The 17,995-nt window shown below is 55.0% G+C and overlaps 1 protein-coding gene across 10 annotated transcripts in view; it reads left to right on the plus strand.

Annotated features, from left to right (window-relative positions):
- Nucleotides 1-17,995, plus strand: part of FARP2 (FERM, ARH/RhoGEF and pleckstrin domain protein 2) — a 95,368-nt gene that overhangs the window by 56,099 nt on the left and 21,274 nt on the right. For 9 of the 10 annotated variants that reach the window (XM_072797056.1, XM_072797054.1, XM_072797061.1 and 6 more), the window contains 5 exons: nt 3,482-3,577; nt 5,246-5,409; nt 5,955-6,023; nt 6,462-6,519; nt 8,549-8,801. In XM_072797056.1, coding sequence (XP_072653157.1) covers nt 3,482-3,577; nt 5,246-5,409; nt 5,955-6,023; nt 6,462-6,519; nt 8,549-8,801 — 640 coding nt within the window. The remainder of the gene's footprint in view (nt 1-3,481; nt 3,578-5,245; nt 5,410-5,954; nt 6,024-6,461; nt 6,520-8,548; nt 8,802-17,995) is intronic. The other variant, XM_072797060.1, reaches the window with a different exon arrangement.

Genomic DNA, 17,995 nt, shown 5'->3' on the forward strand with positions numbered 1-17,995 from the left:
GAGTGTCCATATGGGAAGTGTGTCCACATTCCTAGTACAGCCGACGAGCAGAGATCCCCGCGGGACACACCAGCAGGAAATGTCAGGATGGGGAGAGGCCCAGAGAGCTCCCAGGGCGAGAGCGAAGGAAACGGTACCGGGCTCGTCAGGGCCAACACCGGCAGCTATGAGACGATGAGGCGTGCAGTGGTGCAGACGAGAAAGGAAATCCTTCCCACCCGGGGCCCTTTGCCCCACCCAATGTGACTTCTGTGCAGAGAAAAGAAAATAATCCTCCAGATACACAATTTTTCAAAGGTTTGACTCCTGAGCACCCTGAAAAGCACACGCGCAGAGGAAAGAGCAGACCAGGAGCGGCGGGCAGGGAGCCCCCGTCAGCATGCGAGCAGCATGGGGAGAAGGGCTTCCTGGGTCACAGCCACTGAAGAGTTTTAAACCCTGTAGGGACAGGGCGCCCGCGAGGCCCAGCTGGTTGAGCGTCCGACTCTAGGTCTCAGCTCGGGTCTTGATCTTGGAAGGTCAGGAGCTCTGTGCTCAGTGCAGAGTCTGCTTGGGGTTCTCGCTCCCTCTCCTTCCGCCCCTCCCATTTGTGTGTGTGTGTGTGTGTGTGTGTGTTCCCTCCCTCTCTCCCTCTCTCTTTCTCTCTCTCTCTCGCTCTCAAAAATAAAAATTCTGCAGGGGGAGTTCGGGCTGAATTAGTGATAGGAACACGGAAAATTAAGTAAATGGAAGAGGTGCTTAGTGTCTCAGGGAGGGTTGACAATAAAGAAGCAAAATAGACTTATGATTCACCATGGCTCAACCTGTGAGAAGTACTCGAATGATCAATTATGTAAAAACCAAATTCAATGGGGACCCCTGGGTGGCGCAGCGGTTTGACACCTGCCTTTGGCCCAGGGCGCGATCCTGGAGTCCCGGGATTGAGTCCCACGTCGGGCTCCCGGCATGGAGCCTGCTTCTCCCTCCTCCTGTGTCTCTGCCTCTCTCTTTCTCTCTATGTCTATCATAAATAAGTAAATAAATAAATCTTTAAAAAAAAAATTCAAAATTCAGCTACTGCAGAGGGGGTGTAGGAGGGCTCAGGAGGCCGAGTTCCAGCAGGGCCAGGGCTGCTGATGGGAGTTGCGGCAGGAGGGCCCGAATGGCTGGGTTTTGTCTCAAGCCCTCCTTGACGTGTATAATTACGCCATGGATTACTGGATAAAAGTTAAGATGAAAGCGGTAGCTCTGAGTGTTTACAGCCAGCCGTTCAGTTTTAAAAGTTGAAAAGCCGCAGTCTGTCAAGGTGGTACAGCCCAGGATCGCTCCAGCAGTCACCATCGGGTTTTTCTTTTGACTTATGACAATACTTAAAACTCTGGAATATAACATTTTTTTATTTTGACCGGAAGAGAAAGCGGAAAGGTAGCGGACCGGTGGAACCAGCACGTGAGACCTGTCAGCTGCCCCGCGTCTGTCTTGGGGGGACGCACGGTGTCTGCCTCGCGCGCAGCCCCTGCCCAGGCACCTAAACCATGTCTGGAGTTAAAGACAGTGGTGGGGAGGGACAGAGGCTTCTGTTCCCTTGTTGTTAGGTGTTTGGGTTTTTTTCGTTTTGCTTGCTTTTTTTTGAGAATATAGTTGAAAATTTGCCAGTATTTTAATTTGAGCAAAAATGAGAGTAAGATGTTCGCACAATATTTGGAAATCTGGGTGCTTCCGTCCTCACATAGACCCAAACATCGCTATCCGGGCTTGCGGGAACTGTTTTCACGGAGATGTGATTCGCAGGCGATAAAGTTCACCACTTTCCAGGATGCGTTCGCCTTTCTTAGCGTGTTTATGGAATCACGCAGCCATCAGCCTGCGTAACCCAGAGTGATTTTAACCTCCCACTGCCCACCCTGCGTCGGGCTCTCCTGCCACGCACCGCACCTAAACCAGGTCCTCACGCCGGGCCTCTTCCCGCGTCTGCAGAACCGGTCCACGTGCTGACACGTATCACGTCCTATCCCCTTCTAAGGTTGAAGGGTTTTTGGATTTTCTGAGGGGAAACTTCAATCCCTACCTTGCTGCTCTATCTCAAGTTTGCAGAGAAGAGTAAGCGATCATGGTGGTCAAGAGAAGGGGGAAAATACCAGGAAGGGGGTCTCAAGACACTGAGTTTTTGTTCTGAAACAACCCACAGCGTACAGGAAAGTACAGTACAAAGAACTCCTTCACCCGAGCCCTCCATCCAGATTTCGCCAGTTGTCCTAATCTTGTTTATTGCAAGAGATCTGATCTAAGATGAAGCACCATGCCCGATCATCTGCTCTCTCCAGTCTGGAACATTCTTCCTTTTTTCCCTGATTCTCATGATTACAGGCCGGCCAGTCTGTGATGACCATAATATGGGCTCATCGAGTACTTGCTGATGATCGGACCCTAGGCTGAGCTTCTTGGCCCAATCACAGGAGTGACGACGATCCTGGTACGGCCTGCGAGGTGGCCCATGGTGCCGTCTGTCCCGTTGCTGGCAGTGTCAGCACTGAATGGCATTTGACAAGCTGCTCTACTAAAGTTACTTGTTGTCTTTTGTGATTAATAAGCCTTTTGTGGAGAGACTTTGGGGCCCTGTAGAGGTCTGTACCTCACCCACCCGCCTGGTTGGATTACTCTGATGGCTGCCAAATGATGGTTTTTATAAATTCCATCTTTTGTGCTTCTGGAAGGGTTTTCTCTGCGTTTGCTTACTTCACATCACCGTGGACTCGTGGATTTGAATTCTAGTCGCATCAGAATTTGAATTACACAGTTCGGGTTATCATCCGACACTTGATAATGTGCTGCTGTCTTTGTCTTGATTGTGAGTTGCCCCACGTTGGCCCTCGGACGTCCCTCCGCGCAGGCTCTCGTGTCCGGTTGGCACATCCCTTCCCTAGAGCACTTATTTACTATCTTAGCAAGACATTCCAGGAACGGTTTGTGCCTTGCCCACTTCACCCCAAAGACCAAAGAGCCCTGGTCTTTCCATTGGAACGTCGTAATTAAAAGCCAAGACCCGGTACACTCAGTGTGCCCGTTGCTTCTTGGCGTGTCAGGAGTTCCCGCCGTCAGCTCCCTCGGGACGGCACAGCACGGCCCAGCCCGGCATCTCCCTCCCGGCAGTGAGAATCTGGCTCTGCTCCCGCCACTGCCTGGCCAGCACCATCGCTCTTTCCTGACCACCTCTGCAGAAATGGGGTTCGAGAAGTGTTTACTAGTGTCTACTATTGCACGGATAAAAAATAATTTGTAAGAAAGCCAAAGACATCAAGTCACCCTTCTAAAACAAGTAAATTCCTATGCTTAGTATTGACATCTCTAATTCAGAGTCATTCCAGATACAATCATAGAACGTCGGGGGCATTGCTGTGCCATCTGGCAAGGCTGTAATTTAAATGTTGTCTCTTGTATGAAAAGTATATGGGTGTGTGTCTGGATTACAAATGTGTCTGAGTGTCCATCTCTTGAATTTCAGGGCACCACCAAAATTAACACTTTCAACTGGTCCAGGGTCCGAAAACTCAGCTTCAAAAGGAAAAGGTTTCTCATCAAACTGCACCCAGAGGTCCGTGTAAGTATGATTTTGAGGACTTTCTGAATTCCAGGAGAATTTCTTCTGCTAGATAATGACTCGTTAATTATTTTATGAATCACTTCAGCGTCATGCCCACAAGAATTTAAGGATGGGTTTGGAATTGGGCTGTGGAAGGGCCTCGGGTAACCTGCCAGCAGGCCTTGCTCCTGAGGGTGGGGCTGCACACACCACTCTTGGCCGGGCCAGCTTTCAGGTTCAGCAGGTCTGGGCTGAGAGAGAGAAGCTTGCAGGGGCTGCTAGAACAATCTGCCGATTGCAGCCTCTTGGTCGTCTAGGTGAGGAGGCTGAGACACGAGGTATTTCACTGTGATCCGAAGCCCTACAGCAGATTAGCGTCAGAGCTTCTGTCTAGAGTAAGGGACGTTCCCAGTATTCTCGTGCATTCAGAAACTGACCTTACGCTGGCTCCGATTGGAGAAGCCTTGATTCTCAGAAAATAAATACTCCTTCCTTTTGAGATTGTCAATCAATAAAATCATCATTATATGTGAATTTACTGAAAATGGGTAAAGGTGGAAAAATGTAAATATCTATGCAGTCTGATAGGAAAAATCCAGTACTTGAAGCGATTCGAAGGTGTACAATTTCCAGTGCACAGAGGAGGTCAGGAACTGTGAGTGGATTAGCCGCACGGCTGGGGGAGGAGGCTGAGGGGCTGTCTGAGCGCAGAGGGTGAGCGGTGGGCAGAGCGGCTCCACCTGAGCCTCGCAGCAGGTGCATGGGCTGCGTGTGCGTCTACTGTCTGTAGAAGCGTGAAAGGGTGGCTTGCCTCTTACTCAAGCATCTGTTGTAGGGGTGGAAGGAAAGTCTAAGGAATGCTAAAAACATACACAGAATGCGGGCAAAGGGCTGCTTTTTGCTGAGTGTGAGCACTGTTTCCGGGGCTGTTCCTACAAGCTCGGGATGGAGAGGACTCCGTGCGCAGCGTGCCGGAGCAGCGTGGTGCTCGGGGCTCCAAGGGGCCACCACACCTGCCCGTGCAGAGCTGCAGCTTATATCCCGCGGCACTTAGATTTCAAAGACTGAGTATAGGAGTCCAGGTAGTATAGTGTCTCTGGAAGGTAATTCGGAAATATGTCACAAGGCTCAAAAATGTGCATTATTGGGGCACCTGGCTGGCTCTGTCGGAAAAGTGTGCGACTCTTGATCCTGGGGTCATGAGTTCGAGCCCCATGTTGGGGGTAGAGATTACTTAAATTTTTTTTTTTAATGTTCATAATTTAGGGTCAGTATAGCATTTCTAAGAATTTATCCTGAGCAATAACTGTGAGAGAGAACGCCATTGTGTCTTCAGGAGGACGCGTGTGAGCCTTTGAAACTGTGTGTCCTGGACACCAGAACACCCCCGGGACCCCACAGGGAGATGATTGAGCAGCAGCAGATATTCCCCGGCAGAGACGATGCCCTGGTTTGCAGGGTAGAGTGTGTCACAAGGATACACTTGGAAATGTCAGCAGTTGTGTGATCGTGGCTGACTGTGTTTTTCTGGTAATTTCTGCAGTGAATGTGTACATATCGTTTTCCTTCTCTTGAATGTAAATGGTGCCAGAAGTCTTTATGGATAAGTTTCAGAAGTAAAATGCTGAATGCTTCCTAAATTTTCTTCTTGAATTAGTTCCTTGAATCTTTGTGTTTTGTTTCTAGGGACCTTACCAGGACACGCTGGAGTTCTTGTTGGGCAGTAGAGATGAATGTAAGAACTTCTGGAAGATCTGTGTGGAGTACCACACCTTCTTTAGGCTCTTCGATCAACCTAAGGCCAAAGCTAAAGCCGTCTTCTTCAGCAGGGGCTCGTCCTTCAGATACAGGTGGGGCAGCCCTGCACGCCGGGCGGGGCGCTGGGGGCTTTGTGGGACTGACGCTGTAGCGTTCTTGTCAGGAAACAGGGCTGTGAAATGTGTCCGAGAATTGCACGCAGAAGGCAGCTAGCAGGACTGGCGGAAGCACATCAAGTGAATCCGTGGGGAAATGGCTTTGATTAAAAACTGAAGAGATTCAGTTACGCTTACTACAAAGTGTAACTTTAAAACGTATGTGCGTGTGGGCAGCCCGGGGGGGGCCCAGCGGGTTAGCGCCGCCTGCAGCCCTGGGCGTGACCCGGGGGCGCCGGGATCGAGTCCCACGTCGGGCTCCCTGCGTGGAGCCTGCTTCTCCCTCTGCCTGTGCCTCGGCCTCTCTCTCTCTCTCTCTCTCTCTGTCTCTCATGAATAAATTTTAAAAATCTTTTTAAAAAAATAAATAAAACGTATGTGTGAACTTTGAGGGTCGGCAAGTGTTACCTTGTCTTTGTGGAAAATTAATGCTGTGAATCTCAATTGGTTCTTTTCTCTAAAATCCGAACCTTTATTCACAGTGGAAGAACTCAGAAACAGCTGGTGGATTACGTCAGGGACAGTGGGGTGAAGAGAGTTCCATATGAAAGGTAAGCCCCGTGGTCTTCATGCTGCAAGATATATGCTTTAAAAATCAGTATTTTATATACTTTAGCCTTTATTTGAACAGAAATCATCTCACACACAAAGACATGTATTTTGACACTTGAGTCCTGTTTCTCTTCTCTTCCAACAATCACGGATGAACATCCTGGTAGTGCGTGCGGGCACGGGTCCTCTCGCATGCGAGCCTTTGCTCAGTGTGGTTGGTTTTCACTCTGGAAATTCATGTTGTTCCTTTGCGGGTGAGATTTCTCTTCGGTGTGGGGGGCAGTTGTACTTCTTCTGCGACATCCATTTTCTGTTTGAGTCCCTGCCTGTTTCCGGCCGGACAGCCTGAGGCGTGTTCTGAGAACATTGCCCTGCCCCGCAGGCCCCGGGAGCCGGCACGTCGGCGTGGTGGCTCACACTTTGTTCTCTGTTTGCAGAAGACACAGCAAGACGCGGGCGTCTCTTCGTGCTCTGACTGCAGACTTGCCAAGGCAGGTTAGTGCTTCCGGTCGAAACACACATGACATTAATCACCTGCTCTTTGGGAAGATAAGCTGGCATTGCCACAACGGGCGTCGTAGAATCAGCCCTGCTGTTCACGGGGACGCTCCAGTCCTGGGGCTGTTTGCAGAAGAGGAGGCCGAAGTCAGGAGAAGGCGTTGTGCGTTGGGCCGCGCGTTATGGTGTGTGTGACGCCAGGAATCCGGAGCCCCCACCTGTGCAGGACGACTCCCTAGCGCCGTCTCGGCTGCGCCCACTCGAGGAGGGGTGCTTGTTTGAGGAGAGCAGTGGGTGCAAGGGGCGCGCACAGAATAGGTTAGCAGGGGACGCTAGCAGGTGGCCAAGTGGCCCGGGGTAGAAAGGTTCTCAGAGCGCCGGGCTGGAGGCAGAGGCCTCCGTGTGCCGTGACCTCTGAGTGACAGGGCTCCGGGCAAGTTTATCTTCTCTTTGTACTTTTAGTTTTCTGCATTGGGCTCCCTCTGCCTTCAGAATTCAGAAAAACAACTGAATGACTATTACCTTTATAAAAGCTTGAAACGGTGGAGGATGCCAGCTTTGGGAACTAGTTTACTTAATTAAACTATATTCACAGAGTGAAATTTTTTGCTGATAGGATGAGGGTGAAAAGCAGAAAACAAACTTATTTTATTTTATTTTTAAAGATTTTATTTATTTATTCATGACAGAGAGAAAGAGAGACAAAGGCAGAGGGAGAAGCAGGCTCCATGCGGGGAACCCGATGTGGGACTTGATCCCGGGACCTGGGATCTCACCCTGAGCTGAAGGCAGGCGCTCAACCGCTGAGCCACCCAGGCGTCCATTAACTCTGTCTTTTAAATAAAAACATTCATTAGCTTCTCTCAGTATGTTTGATATTTAGGAGTCTTTTTTCTAAATCAGTTGAAACTAAAAGAATTAACTTTTGTTTTTCTAACAAAGTTCAGCTTTGTGAATAGTCTAAAAGAGTACACATGGGGGCACCTGGCCGGCTCAGCGGGGAGGGCCGTGCATCTCTTGATCTGGAGTTCGAGCCCCGTTGGGTATGGAGCCTATTCAGAAAATAAATAGCATAAATAGTGTAAAAATTGCATTTAGACTTTCAGTTTTGATATTCTCTTTCAACAACCACAAGAGAAGGCTGAGTGTGGTTGAAGGATGACGGAAAGGTGATGTGGTGAGCATCTGAGCAGATTAACCTGTGGCCTGAGAGCTACCGTTTTGTTTCTTGCTGGGTTTCCACTGTGGCTTCCACCTTGGCATTTGCCTGCACAGCACGCTGCTCCTCGCACACGCGGTTACTCAGGACTGCTTGGTGATATTTTGGTCTCAACACCGTCTCGATAGTGTTGCGTGTGTGTGTGTGTGTCATCTGGAGCCTCCTGGAGGCACAACTCTGTCTTGTGACGCGTGAGAAGTGACACAACATGTAGCGAGGGGTCGGCCCGCGTCCTCCTGTGAGGGACCTGAGTGAGGACCGGGCTCCCCTGCCCATGAGCCTCTTCTCACTCAGGCTGGGGGCTACGCCAGCACTTCTGAGATGCGCCGGGCTCCTGTGCCGCTGGCGCTGGCAGTGACCCGCTGGGCAGTGAGCGCCAAGTGCAGCAGTTAGATGTGTGTGTCACGTGGGGTCTTGTTAGCTGACAGGTGTAGCTCACACCGTCTCACTGTCATTTGCCCTCAGAACACGTCCTCATGCAACTTCAGGGTGACAGGGACACCCAGGAGACGTGAGTGCACGTGGCTAGGCCTTCATGATGGAGATTTTCTTCCTTGTAGACATCAGTAGCATTGGAGAAAAAAATGAAATTATAAGGGATTTAAAACAGGCGACCTGGGTCCTTTTGGAATCCTGTCTGCATTTGCAAATCTTCGTTCGGGGCAGTCTGGTCAATTGCCCTTCTTTGCAAAGGCTGGGATAGAAATGTGTGGACGTACTGGGCCGGCTCCAGGTAGCTCTGCGGCCTGCTAATGCTAATTTGTAATTTTATGTGTTCCTTTTTTCTTCTTCGCTTGTGATCCCCAGAGCATCTCATTCACCGAGGGCATGAGGACTTCCGCGTCCCCAGCTTCAACAAACGCCTCCTTCTATTCAGTTCCTACCTCCCCGCTGGCCCCCCGAGGCCCGTGTGATTTCAAAGACAGCAGTGGCTCCCTCACAGAGCCCCAGGCTCCCGACGCCAAGAGGCCAGCTGCAGAGAGGAGCGGCGGAGCAGCAGCCGACGGCGACGCCAGACGGGCCCAGTCCCCTGGACCCCCTGCACCGCAGCCTTGCCAAGGTGTTGGGTTTTGTCGTGTTGTCAGGAGTGGCAGCCCCAGTCGTCCTGTGGGGCAGAGTCACGACAGCACCGTAGACCTAGAAGCAGGGGGTACTGGCAGAGAGCGCAGAGCCGCTGGGAAAGGCGACCGTGGGGGTGGCGGTGGCTTGACCGGGGCCGTGCCGCCCCCCGAGGGGGAGCACCCGCAGGGCCGGCAGGGCGGCGCGGGGGGGCCTGTTTTCACATTGACAAACACCCGGCTGCAGGTGTCTGAGGAGTTCATAGATGATGACCCAGCAGACATCTCTTTCTTTGCTGGAGGCTCGGAGGCCTTTTCCTTCCCTTACTGTGCCTTAGCCCCTCAGGCCCCGTCCTGTGGTCAACCAGGCTCCGCCCCGTCCAGCCCACACAGGTCCCCCACTGAGGCCATGCACGTGCACGTAGAGCACAGTTTTGAGTTTGAGGGGGAGGGCGGCTTTGGCGGCGACGTGCACCCCTCAGACACCTCTGAGCTGTTTGAGGTGAAGGCACAAGCCAGCCTGATGCAGAGCCTGCTGAGCGCCTCAGAGACCAGCTCGCTGAGGAACAACCAGTCTGAGAACAGCTCCCTCAGCAACGTGCCCCTGCCCGGCGGCCTGTCTGTGCGCACGCCCAGCTCTGCCAATCAGTCCGAGGCCAGCTCCATGGCCAACTTCCCAGCCTGCTCGGTGCGCTCCGAGGCCAGCTCGGCCTTCCAGCTCTGTGACATCATCGACCAGTTAGAGCAGCTCAGCTACCCTCCCACGGCGGCCGAGGACTCCAGCAGCACAGACACAGATTCCTGGGGCGCCGAGGCTGGGGCCCCCCTAGACATGAGCCTTTTCTTCAGCAACCCTTTTGCACAGACAGGCGGAGAGAGAGTCATTTTCGATTTGCAGAGTATAAAGAATTTGACTCCAGGAGAGCGGGTAGATAAAAGCCCAGCCTGACGGGCCCCGGGCTCCGTCCAGGACGACCCACCTGCCCACTCAGGTGCAGGGAGAGTGCAGATTGTTGGCTTTTAGACGTAGGAGGTGATTCTGTGTTCACGGCTAGATGTTCCGCTTCTTCCTAATTCTCTGATTGACGGTTCTGTGTTTGAATAGCAAAGGATACAACTTTGCTTAGAATGATGGGAAAAGGCTTAAGATAGAGACGTGTTTCCGGCTAGGGGCTGATGGGTTAGTCTTTACAGCGTGGTTTTTCCTGGCAGAGGCTTGGGTTCGCCTACAACCTGCTGCTCTACACTTTGGGTGTCACACGGTCCTGCTTCACACTGATCTTTAACGGAATCTGTGTTTCATGCCTTTGGCTGCTTTTTAAGATGAAGGACGCTGCTCCGGCGTCCTTAGGACGGAGGTGTGGCTTGGTGCGTCCTGCCACCGCACGGGAGCCCGAGCGAGCCCTGCAGAGCCCAGATCCTGGGAAGGGCAGTGAGGTGCTCCGGCTGCACGTGGCGGGGTCCCTGGCACTGCCCGGGGCGCCCCTGGCCAAAGGCTTCGCCCACTGACTCAGACCAGAAACAGCGCCGTGTGTAGATAGTGCGCTCGTGGGAGCTTGGGTTTAAAACGCAACGTAAGTTTGAACTGTTTTCTCCTATCGAGCTTAATTGGAATATCAGGTACTTGGTGCAGAAAAAGCAGAACCGACGTACCCGTGCGCCTGAGGGGGGTGTGCAGGCTCTCAGCAGAGCTGTCTCCCTCAGACCCACGGGCTGGGTGGCTCGCTGTCCGCACCCCGGGGGCTCAGATGCTCACTCTGCCTGTGGCCCGGGCGTTTCCTTCAGGTCAGGTGGCCTATGACACGCCGTCGCCGGCTGCCCCTAACAGGCCGCGTCCTGGACAGTGTCCGTCTCCAAGGCTGCGGGAGAGATCACGTGAGCAGGCAGGCTGAGGTGGCCGTGCCCACCGGGTGGGCGCAGCCGCGAGTGCCGTGGCCTGTGCGTCTGTGAGGTCAGGGCCGCTGCCCACGGCGCAGACCGTGGCCATCTGGAAGGACAGTTGCCTTTGTAGGTGGGTCTGCAGGTTGGGTTTTGTTCTTTGGGTTTCTGTAGTTCTTCCTTCTGGTCTCGGCCAGTAGAGCGATGCCACGTTCAGGGCGAAGTTTCCTAAATGTCCCGTGCCAACTGCAGGCTTCCCATCTGTCCCTGCTCCCGGGGGCCTGTGCGCACCGAGTAGCCAACTGTCTGGGGCCGGGGGATGGCCTTTGGTCATCAGCATTGACCGAAGCCTGGCAGGGGCGTTTTGCTAAACGTGTATAGATTCCCCGTTTCTGCAGCTGCCTTGACCTCCGCTGTGTCTCGCCGCCGTGCAGAGACCAGCGCTGGGCGCATCCTCCTCGCTTGTGACGCCCCTTAGAGCCGAGGCCTGCCCCCCATCCCCCCGCACGCCGAGGGCCTGCGGCCGCTTCACACCAGCTGCGGGGCTGCGAAGAGACACCCCGACCTGGGCGGGAGGGCGGCAGCCATGGGAACCGCGGGGTGGAAGAGCGTGTCCCGGACTCTGCGCTCGCCCTGCGTCACTCAGAAGGCCAGCCTTGGACCTGTGGCGCAGACATGCCGTCGGTCCCACGGAAAGTGCTCTTCCTAGAGCTCGTCCCGACGGCCTCCCCTCTGACGACCGTGCGCTCAGCCAGCCGCGCTGTCCCGGTGCGGGCGTGTGGCCGCGGGCCCCTCCGGGGCGGGTTAGAGCCCCCCTCCCCGCACGGCAGCGGCGGCGGCGCCTCGACACACCTGTGGGTACGTGCCGCTCTCGGCAGCTGCTCGTGGGCCTTCCTGGAGAGGCGCGTGGTTTCCTCAATGAAACTTCATCTTCTGGAGCTGAGTTTTTAGCTTTTTATTTAGAAAGTTTTCAGAATAGACCAAAGCAGGCAGGGGAGTAAGCACCCGCCGCCCGTCGGTGCTTCCGGGCCCTGACGTGCAGGCAGCGCCCCCACACCTCCGCCTGCACCTGGGCGGCCGGAGGACCCGTCCTCGCGTGGCACCACGATCGGTCACGGGATCGGTGGCCCCTTGCTGTCCTCTGACGCCGGAAGTGCCTGCTGACACCCGGGTTGCTCAGCCTGGGCCCCACACGCAGTCAGCTCGCCGCACGTGGCCGGGACTGCCTCCCCCTCCTCGCTGACAAGACCCCCGCTTGGTGCCAGTGACTCGTGGGACGTGTCCCCGCCTGTGCCGTCGCCCGCCCGCCCCTCCCCTGCTCCCCCGGAGGCGCACGCCGCCCCCCCACACCAGCCACCGCTACACGCATGACGAGGCGGCGCGGGGCCCAGGCGCTCTGTGGGCATCGCCGCGGGTGGGCTGTTGAGATTCAAGTTGAGCTTTTTAGCAAGATCTGGAGACATTTGTGGGAGCTTCTCTCGCGGGGTGTTCCTGATGTGGTTGAGTTGGCAGATTTCCATTTGTCGGGAAGCCCTGCTTGGAGGCGCCCCCCCACCCCCCGTGTCCGGGTGAGTTGTAAACCCCCGCCCTGAGGGAATTCTTTAGAGACCTGGGGGGAGAGCCCAGAGGACACGGCCTGCTGCAGACGGTCACTCTGCGTGTCGCGGGCAGCTCAGGCAGCGACCTGGGCCTCCTGTCTTGCCCTAGCGAGAGCGGCTTTATCAGAAACAGTGGAGTATCTGGAACAGTTCTGATGGATGGAGGCTCCGTACCCCCGAAGCAGCGTCAAGTCTGTCTTCCGTTCACTCACGGCTGTCGATGACGTTGCCTTTTCTGCGGAAGCCCCGTGCTGGGCAGGGATGCCACCCTGCGAGGGTGGCCCCGCGCCCCTGGATTATGGGGTGAGTGTTTGCATCTGAGTGAGACGCGCGGAGGGGGAGGCCGCGCTTCTTAGAGCAGGACCAGTTTGCAGAGTGTGTAATTGAAAAGCGCCTGCAGAGTGTTGACAGTTCTCTTTGGCCAGACGCAGCCCTACCTCCGCCAGGAGGACGCCCGCCTGACGGCACCCTGCCACACACATGCCCACTGCCCCTGACAAGTCCGCCTCCCGTACACCTGCGCCAGGCCCACTATTTTTATTAGTTATCAAGTCTGTTTTTGTATCTAAGTCTCCAAAGTCCAGGTAGGTCACGCATGCCGACGTACGAATATTGAAGTCTAACAGCAGTAGGGTGGGTCTCAGGTGAGTGAGGTCGGCCGCGCTCTGCCAGGTGACGGTACCGCGTGCCCTCTAGTCAGTGGCTGTGGCTGTGGCTCTGCGCCTCCTCCGTGTGGCAGGGGAGCTCTCGAGGATGGAGTCAGGGTGGCGCCCCCTCGGTCTCGCACAGCGTGATTGGAGGATCCGCGCACGGTATCCCCGTGGCGTTGGCCGCCCCACAGCACTGCAGCAGGTCTGGTTGGCAGGTGCTGTGACCCCACGCGGCCTCGTCCCCAGGCCATTGACGGTGCTCCCCACGCCGCCCCCTGCTTCCCTGTGACAGCGCCCATTTTAAAAGCAGTAACGATGCAGATGGACAGACACTAAACGCAAGACTTTGGACAGTTATGGGGAAATTCTCAGTGTAGGTCTGTGGCTAAGCCGATCCCGTCGGTCGCTCACAGAGTCCTGTTTGAGTTGCGCGTCCTGTGGTCGCCCTCTGATTTTCAGTAGCAGCTCCTCCGGCCTCTGCTGCAGCGCAGTCCCGGTGCGCCGGGCGCGTGTGTGCGTGTGTGCCACACGCGCCACCTTGGATCCCAGGGCCCGTGTCTCTGGTCCGCGTATTCCCTCCCGCCTCATGGAGCCTCAAAAACAAAATCCGGTTCTAGAACAGTCCCTGCACAGATGAAAATGTGAACGTCCTTTGGGCACTTGCGGTTGAGACGAGTCGGTGCTCTCCAGGCTGTGGCCCCCCCCCCCCCCCCGGGGTTTCAGAGTCACAGGGCTTGTCGCAGCTGGTGTGCGGGTGCCGGGTGCGCCTCCTACCTGCAGGCATCCGCCCTCCCCTCGGAAATGTGGGAAAAGCAACTCGCACTTCCTTATGCACTTAATTTATTCATTCTCCACAGAACACCGTGTTGCCTGGTTGTGGTACTTACAAAATTTGTTTTCACTGAAATGGCCATATAAGTCTGCAGATATGTACTAATTCAGAACTTAATTGTTTATTCAATAAAATAAGGAAATATTTACTATGAACTTTTAAATGGGCCTTTTAGCTTCCTTTTCCTCTCCGCGTTCATAGTTCTGATCGACGCATGTTAAAGATTGTCTCACGTATTAAATGAATCCCTGAAACAGCTACGTTTTGTTTTTACCTCTTCACTGACCCCTTCACCTCCTGGGCTTCCGAGCAGCAGGCGGGCACCATGAGGCCCTGCGGCCCGTCCTCGGGAGTGCAGGTGACCGAAGGGGGCGGCCGTGCGGCGTGGTGGTGGCGCTCTCGGGCCTTCGGCTCGGGCCAGACGGCTGCAGCCGGCCTGCGGACCTGGACTCGGGGCCGCGCTGTTTGCAGCATCGGGGACGAACACGGGGTCCGTAAGGTCGTAGTGCGCAGAACCCCTGCGGTGGGCGTCCTGACTCCGAAGGTGAGAACGCGTAGCCCTTCCTCCCCAGCCGCCTGGAATCTTCCCCGTAGGCCCCCGGCCACAGCGAGCCGCCGCTCAGATCCTGACCCAGTCTTCACTTGAGGTTCCACGTGGCCAGCACGAGCTCTGGCTGCCTCCAGACCCCTCGGGGCCCGGGGCCTGGGTGGTGGCCACCGCAGGGGGCTCCTGGAGCTGGGCGGCAGCCTGTCCGCGCCCGCCCCCCAGGGCCCCCGCTCGGGGTGAACAGGAGGATTTCATCGACAAACCCAGATTCCAAGGAACTGCCCAGAAGCGTCTCTTCCATCCCGTGTCTGCTTACGAAGGTGTAAACTGTGTGGCCTTTATTTTTGGATTATGCTGATGCCCACCACGTTTTTTTCCTGATGAGCATCCCCTGCAGGCTCTGTGGGGCTCGGGGCGGTCTGTTTTGGGTCCCTCACCCCTGGCGCTCCGCTAGCTCAGGAGACCGTGGACAGGACGCATCGTCTAGCAGAACCACATGCGGGGGGGCGGGCGGCCCCGGGGCTGGGCGGGGGCTGGGCCACGGGTTTTCCTTACCACGGAAGAGTCCTGTTTGTTAAGAACAGAACCAGACTCTGAAAACGCTTCTCGGGGGCTCCGTGGTCGATGGCAGCACACTCACCCCAGGCCCCCGCGATCCAGACCCCTGCCCTCCGCCTTGGGGTGTGGCCGCGGGGAGGGCGCCCCGAGAAGGCAGGGACGCACTAATGCCCGTTCCCTGCCTACCGGCCATCTGTCTCCTCCCGCTGGTATTTTTGAGTAAAAGGGACTCGTGATGTCCTCGCCCCAAATGGGAGATTTACCTGTATTCTTTGTACAGCTTAGGTTTTTTCTTTTAGGAATTAATCCATTATTCAAGCCAAATAGGGAATTTCTAGATCTTAATCTCCTGCTATCGTGTTAACCTTCAAACTTGGCCTTGAATTTTCCAAACCGAAGCTGGTTCTTCTTCCACCTTAGGCAAAATCTTCAAGATTGTTTATTTTACAGGGTTTTGAAAACGAATTTAAAGGAATGAAATGAGAATAAGCTTAAATTTTGCTCTGTGATATTGATATTGATCTTCATTACCTCATTAGGTGAATAACCGAAGGTGACCACGGATGGATGATCCTGTGCTCTTTAAAATATTTCAAAAATTATAAGACAAATATTTAGAAATTTTTGGAAATAAGGTCACCTGTCGAGTTGCTTACTGTTGGCAGCTTGCAGTGTTGTGAGTGTGGTTCTTGAAGATGACCAGCCTCTGACCTGCCCCTCTGCGCGCAGAGCCTGGCTCGGACCACGGGTTGGACGGTGCGGACTCGCCCCCGTGCCAGTGTGGAGACAGGAGTACAGAACTGCCGTGCGTGTTTGTCTGTTTCAAAGAATTTGATGCTAGAAACTAAATAATTTCCCAAAATCCCTTGTCCACGGGTACAGGAATGGGTCATTCTTGATCTGCGGGGTCAGTAGAGTCCCACCTCCGTGTCTAAGTGGATTTGATGGAAGGGACTCTCGTGACTCAGGAAAATATTCCTTTTTTTTTAAGATTTTATTTATTTATTCGTGAGACCCAGAGAGAGAGAGGGACAGAGACCCAGGCAGAGGGAGAAGCAGGCTCCATGCAGGGAGCCTGACGTGGGACTCAATCCCGGGTCTCCAGGGTCACGCCCTGGGCCAAAGGCTGGCGCTAAACTGCTGAGCCACCCGGGCTGCCCTCAGGAAAATATTCTTGCAGGTTTTCAGTGGAGGACATAGGGCGCAGGAGTCTGTTTTTACAAACGTTTAAGATTCTTTCTGCAACAGTTAAGGCTTCGTGTCTTCTGTGGTCTCCAAAACAATGTTAGCATTTTATGTTTTTTTTTTTTTAATATTTTAATTATTCACGAGAGACACAGAGAGAGAGGCAGAGACACAGGCGGAGGGAGAAGCAGGCCCCATGCGGGGAGCCCGACATGGGACTCGATCCTGGGACCCCGGGGTCACGCCCTGATCTGAAGGCAGGCACTGAGCCCCCCAGGCGTCCCCAGATGTTAGCATTTTAAAAGCCCTGAAGACGGGTCAGTGCCCCCTGCCTGAGCTCGCCGCGTGAGCGTGCGCAGCTGACCTCTCGCACGGTGTGCAGGCCCGCGTGGGACAGGCCGCAGCCCGTGGTGCTCCCGCACGGCCTCCAGCGTAGACAGGTCCACGCCACGCCGCTTGCCCGGAAACCCCTCCCCGTGGGTTTGCTGTGGTAGGACTTGAGCGAACCTGACGTGCGGTCGGTCTGTTTACGATGTTTTACTTTTACCGTAGCTGATGGATTTAATAAAAGCAAATGTTCAATGGTAGTTTGTGGTACTTTCTCGTCTATTCACGAAGTTGTGAGTTGATGATTTTTGTGAAGTGTCTGCAGTGAAAATACCAAAGGTGACTCGAGCTCCAGGACCCGCAGTAGTTCATTCCAAATGAGCCGCCTCTGCCCCGGCGCAGCCCCCTTCACAGGCTCATCACCGAGGGCCGTTGTCGGGAGCCGTGTTCTCTAGTTCGATGGCCCGATGAGCGTGCACCGGCCCGTCGGCCCGTGGAGCCTGGCCGCGACACCTCTGCGGGGACCGCCGCCTCGAGCCCTCCCTTCTGCTCCGTAGACATAGTCGGCCTCGCAGCCGCGGCCGGGGGGCTGCCCGTCTTCAAGGAGGCACTGCATGGGGCGCTGGGGACAGGCTGGAACGGCGAACTTAGTTCCGCGTGACACGTCGGGTCTCGCTCCGAGCGGTACACTGGAAACACGAGAGCTGTCGCTAAAGTAGCCTCTAGACTTTTTTCTGAATTCTCTCTGTGTGAGAAAATACCTCGTTACACAATTCTGGGCCTATTCTGGGCAAAAGGGGGTTTGGAGTATGAATCCTACGTAGCTCATCTTTGGAAACCCACCCGAGCCCCGCGCAGGGCGTCCTCCCTGCTGCGGGGACCAGCGGAGCCGTCCCCCAGTTGATCCCGTCCGGAGTGACCGGGCCCCTGCATGCCGTGTGGGGCCGGGGAGATGAGTGCCTCGTGATGCTAAGGTTGCTTAGCATATTTTAAATAAACATGTAATAAAAGCAAATTCTAATAAACTGGTTGTTAATAATTCCATACTCGACCTTGTCCAGGTTATCACTGTCGGCGAGTGTTCGCCTGTGTTCCAGCCTGTGTGGTGAGCAATCCCACGGGGAAGCTCTGCCGTCTGGGCGGGACCGCCGACGGCTCCCAGCAGCCCCCGGAGCTCCCGGTTTGTCAATGTGAAAATAAGGACCCTCCGTGTGGCCCCCTGACCGTGCTGCGGGCTGCTTGGCACCAGCGCTTGTGCCCGCCTGCTGAGCCGCTGCCTGGCATGGCGGTGTCCCTCGAGGAGCTCCTCAGCACTGACCTGCCAGCCCCCACGCGTACACGTTTTAGGTCAAATAAGCCAAATGTTGGTTCCATAAACTGTCACCGTGGGCAACTGCACCCAAGTTCCACCACAGTGTCAGGGGATCGTGCGGAAGCCGGCGGCAGGTCGTGGGGAGGCGCCAGGGGCTCCGGTCCAGTTACTGCTGTGCCAGCCGTGTGTGAGCTCCCTCAGCCGCGGTCACAGGTCATGGCAGTGGGCATCGTGACGCTACATGGTGGTAAACCTGGCGTGGACTTCCATCACAGGTAGCTTCTAAGCCAGTTAAATTTCTTGTTCCAA

Source organism: Canis lupus, chromosome 24 (genome assembly GCF_048164855.1).
Source record: "Canis lupus baileyi chromosome 24, mCanLup2.hap1, whole genome shotgun sequence".
Taxonomy (NCBI): domain Eukaryota; kingdom Metazoa; phylum Chordata; class Mammalia; order Carnivora; family Canidae; genus Canis; species Canis lupus.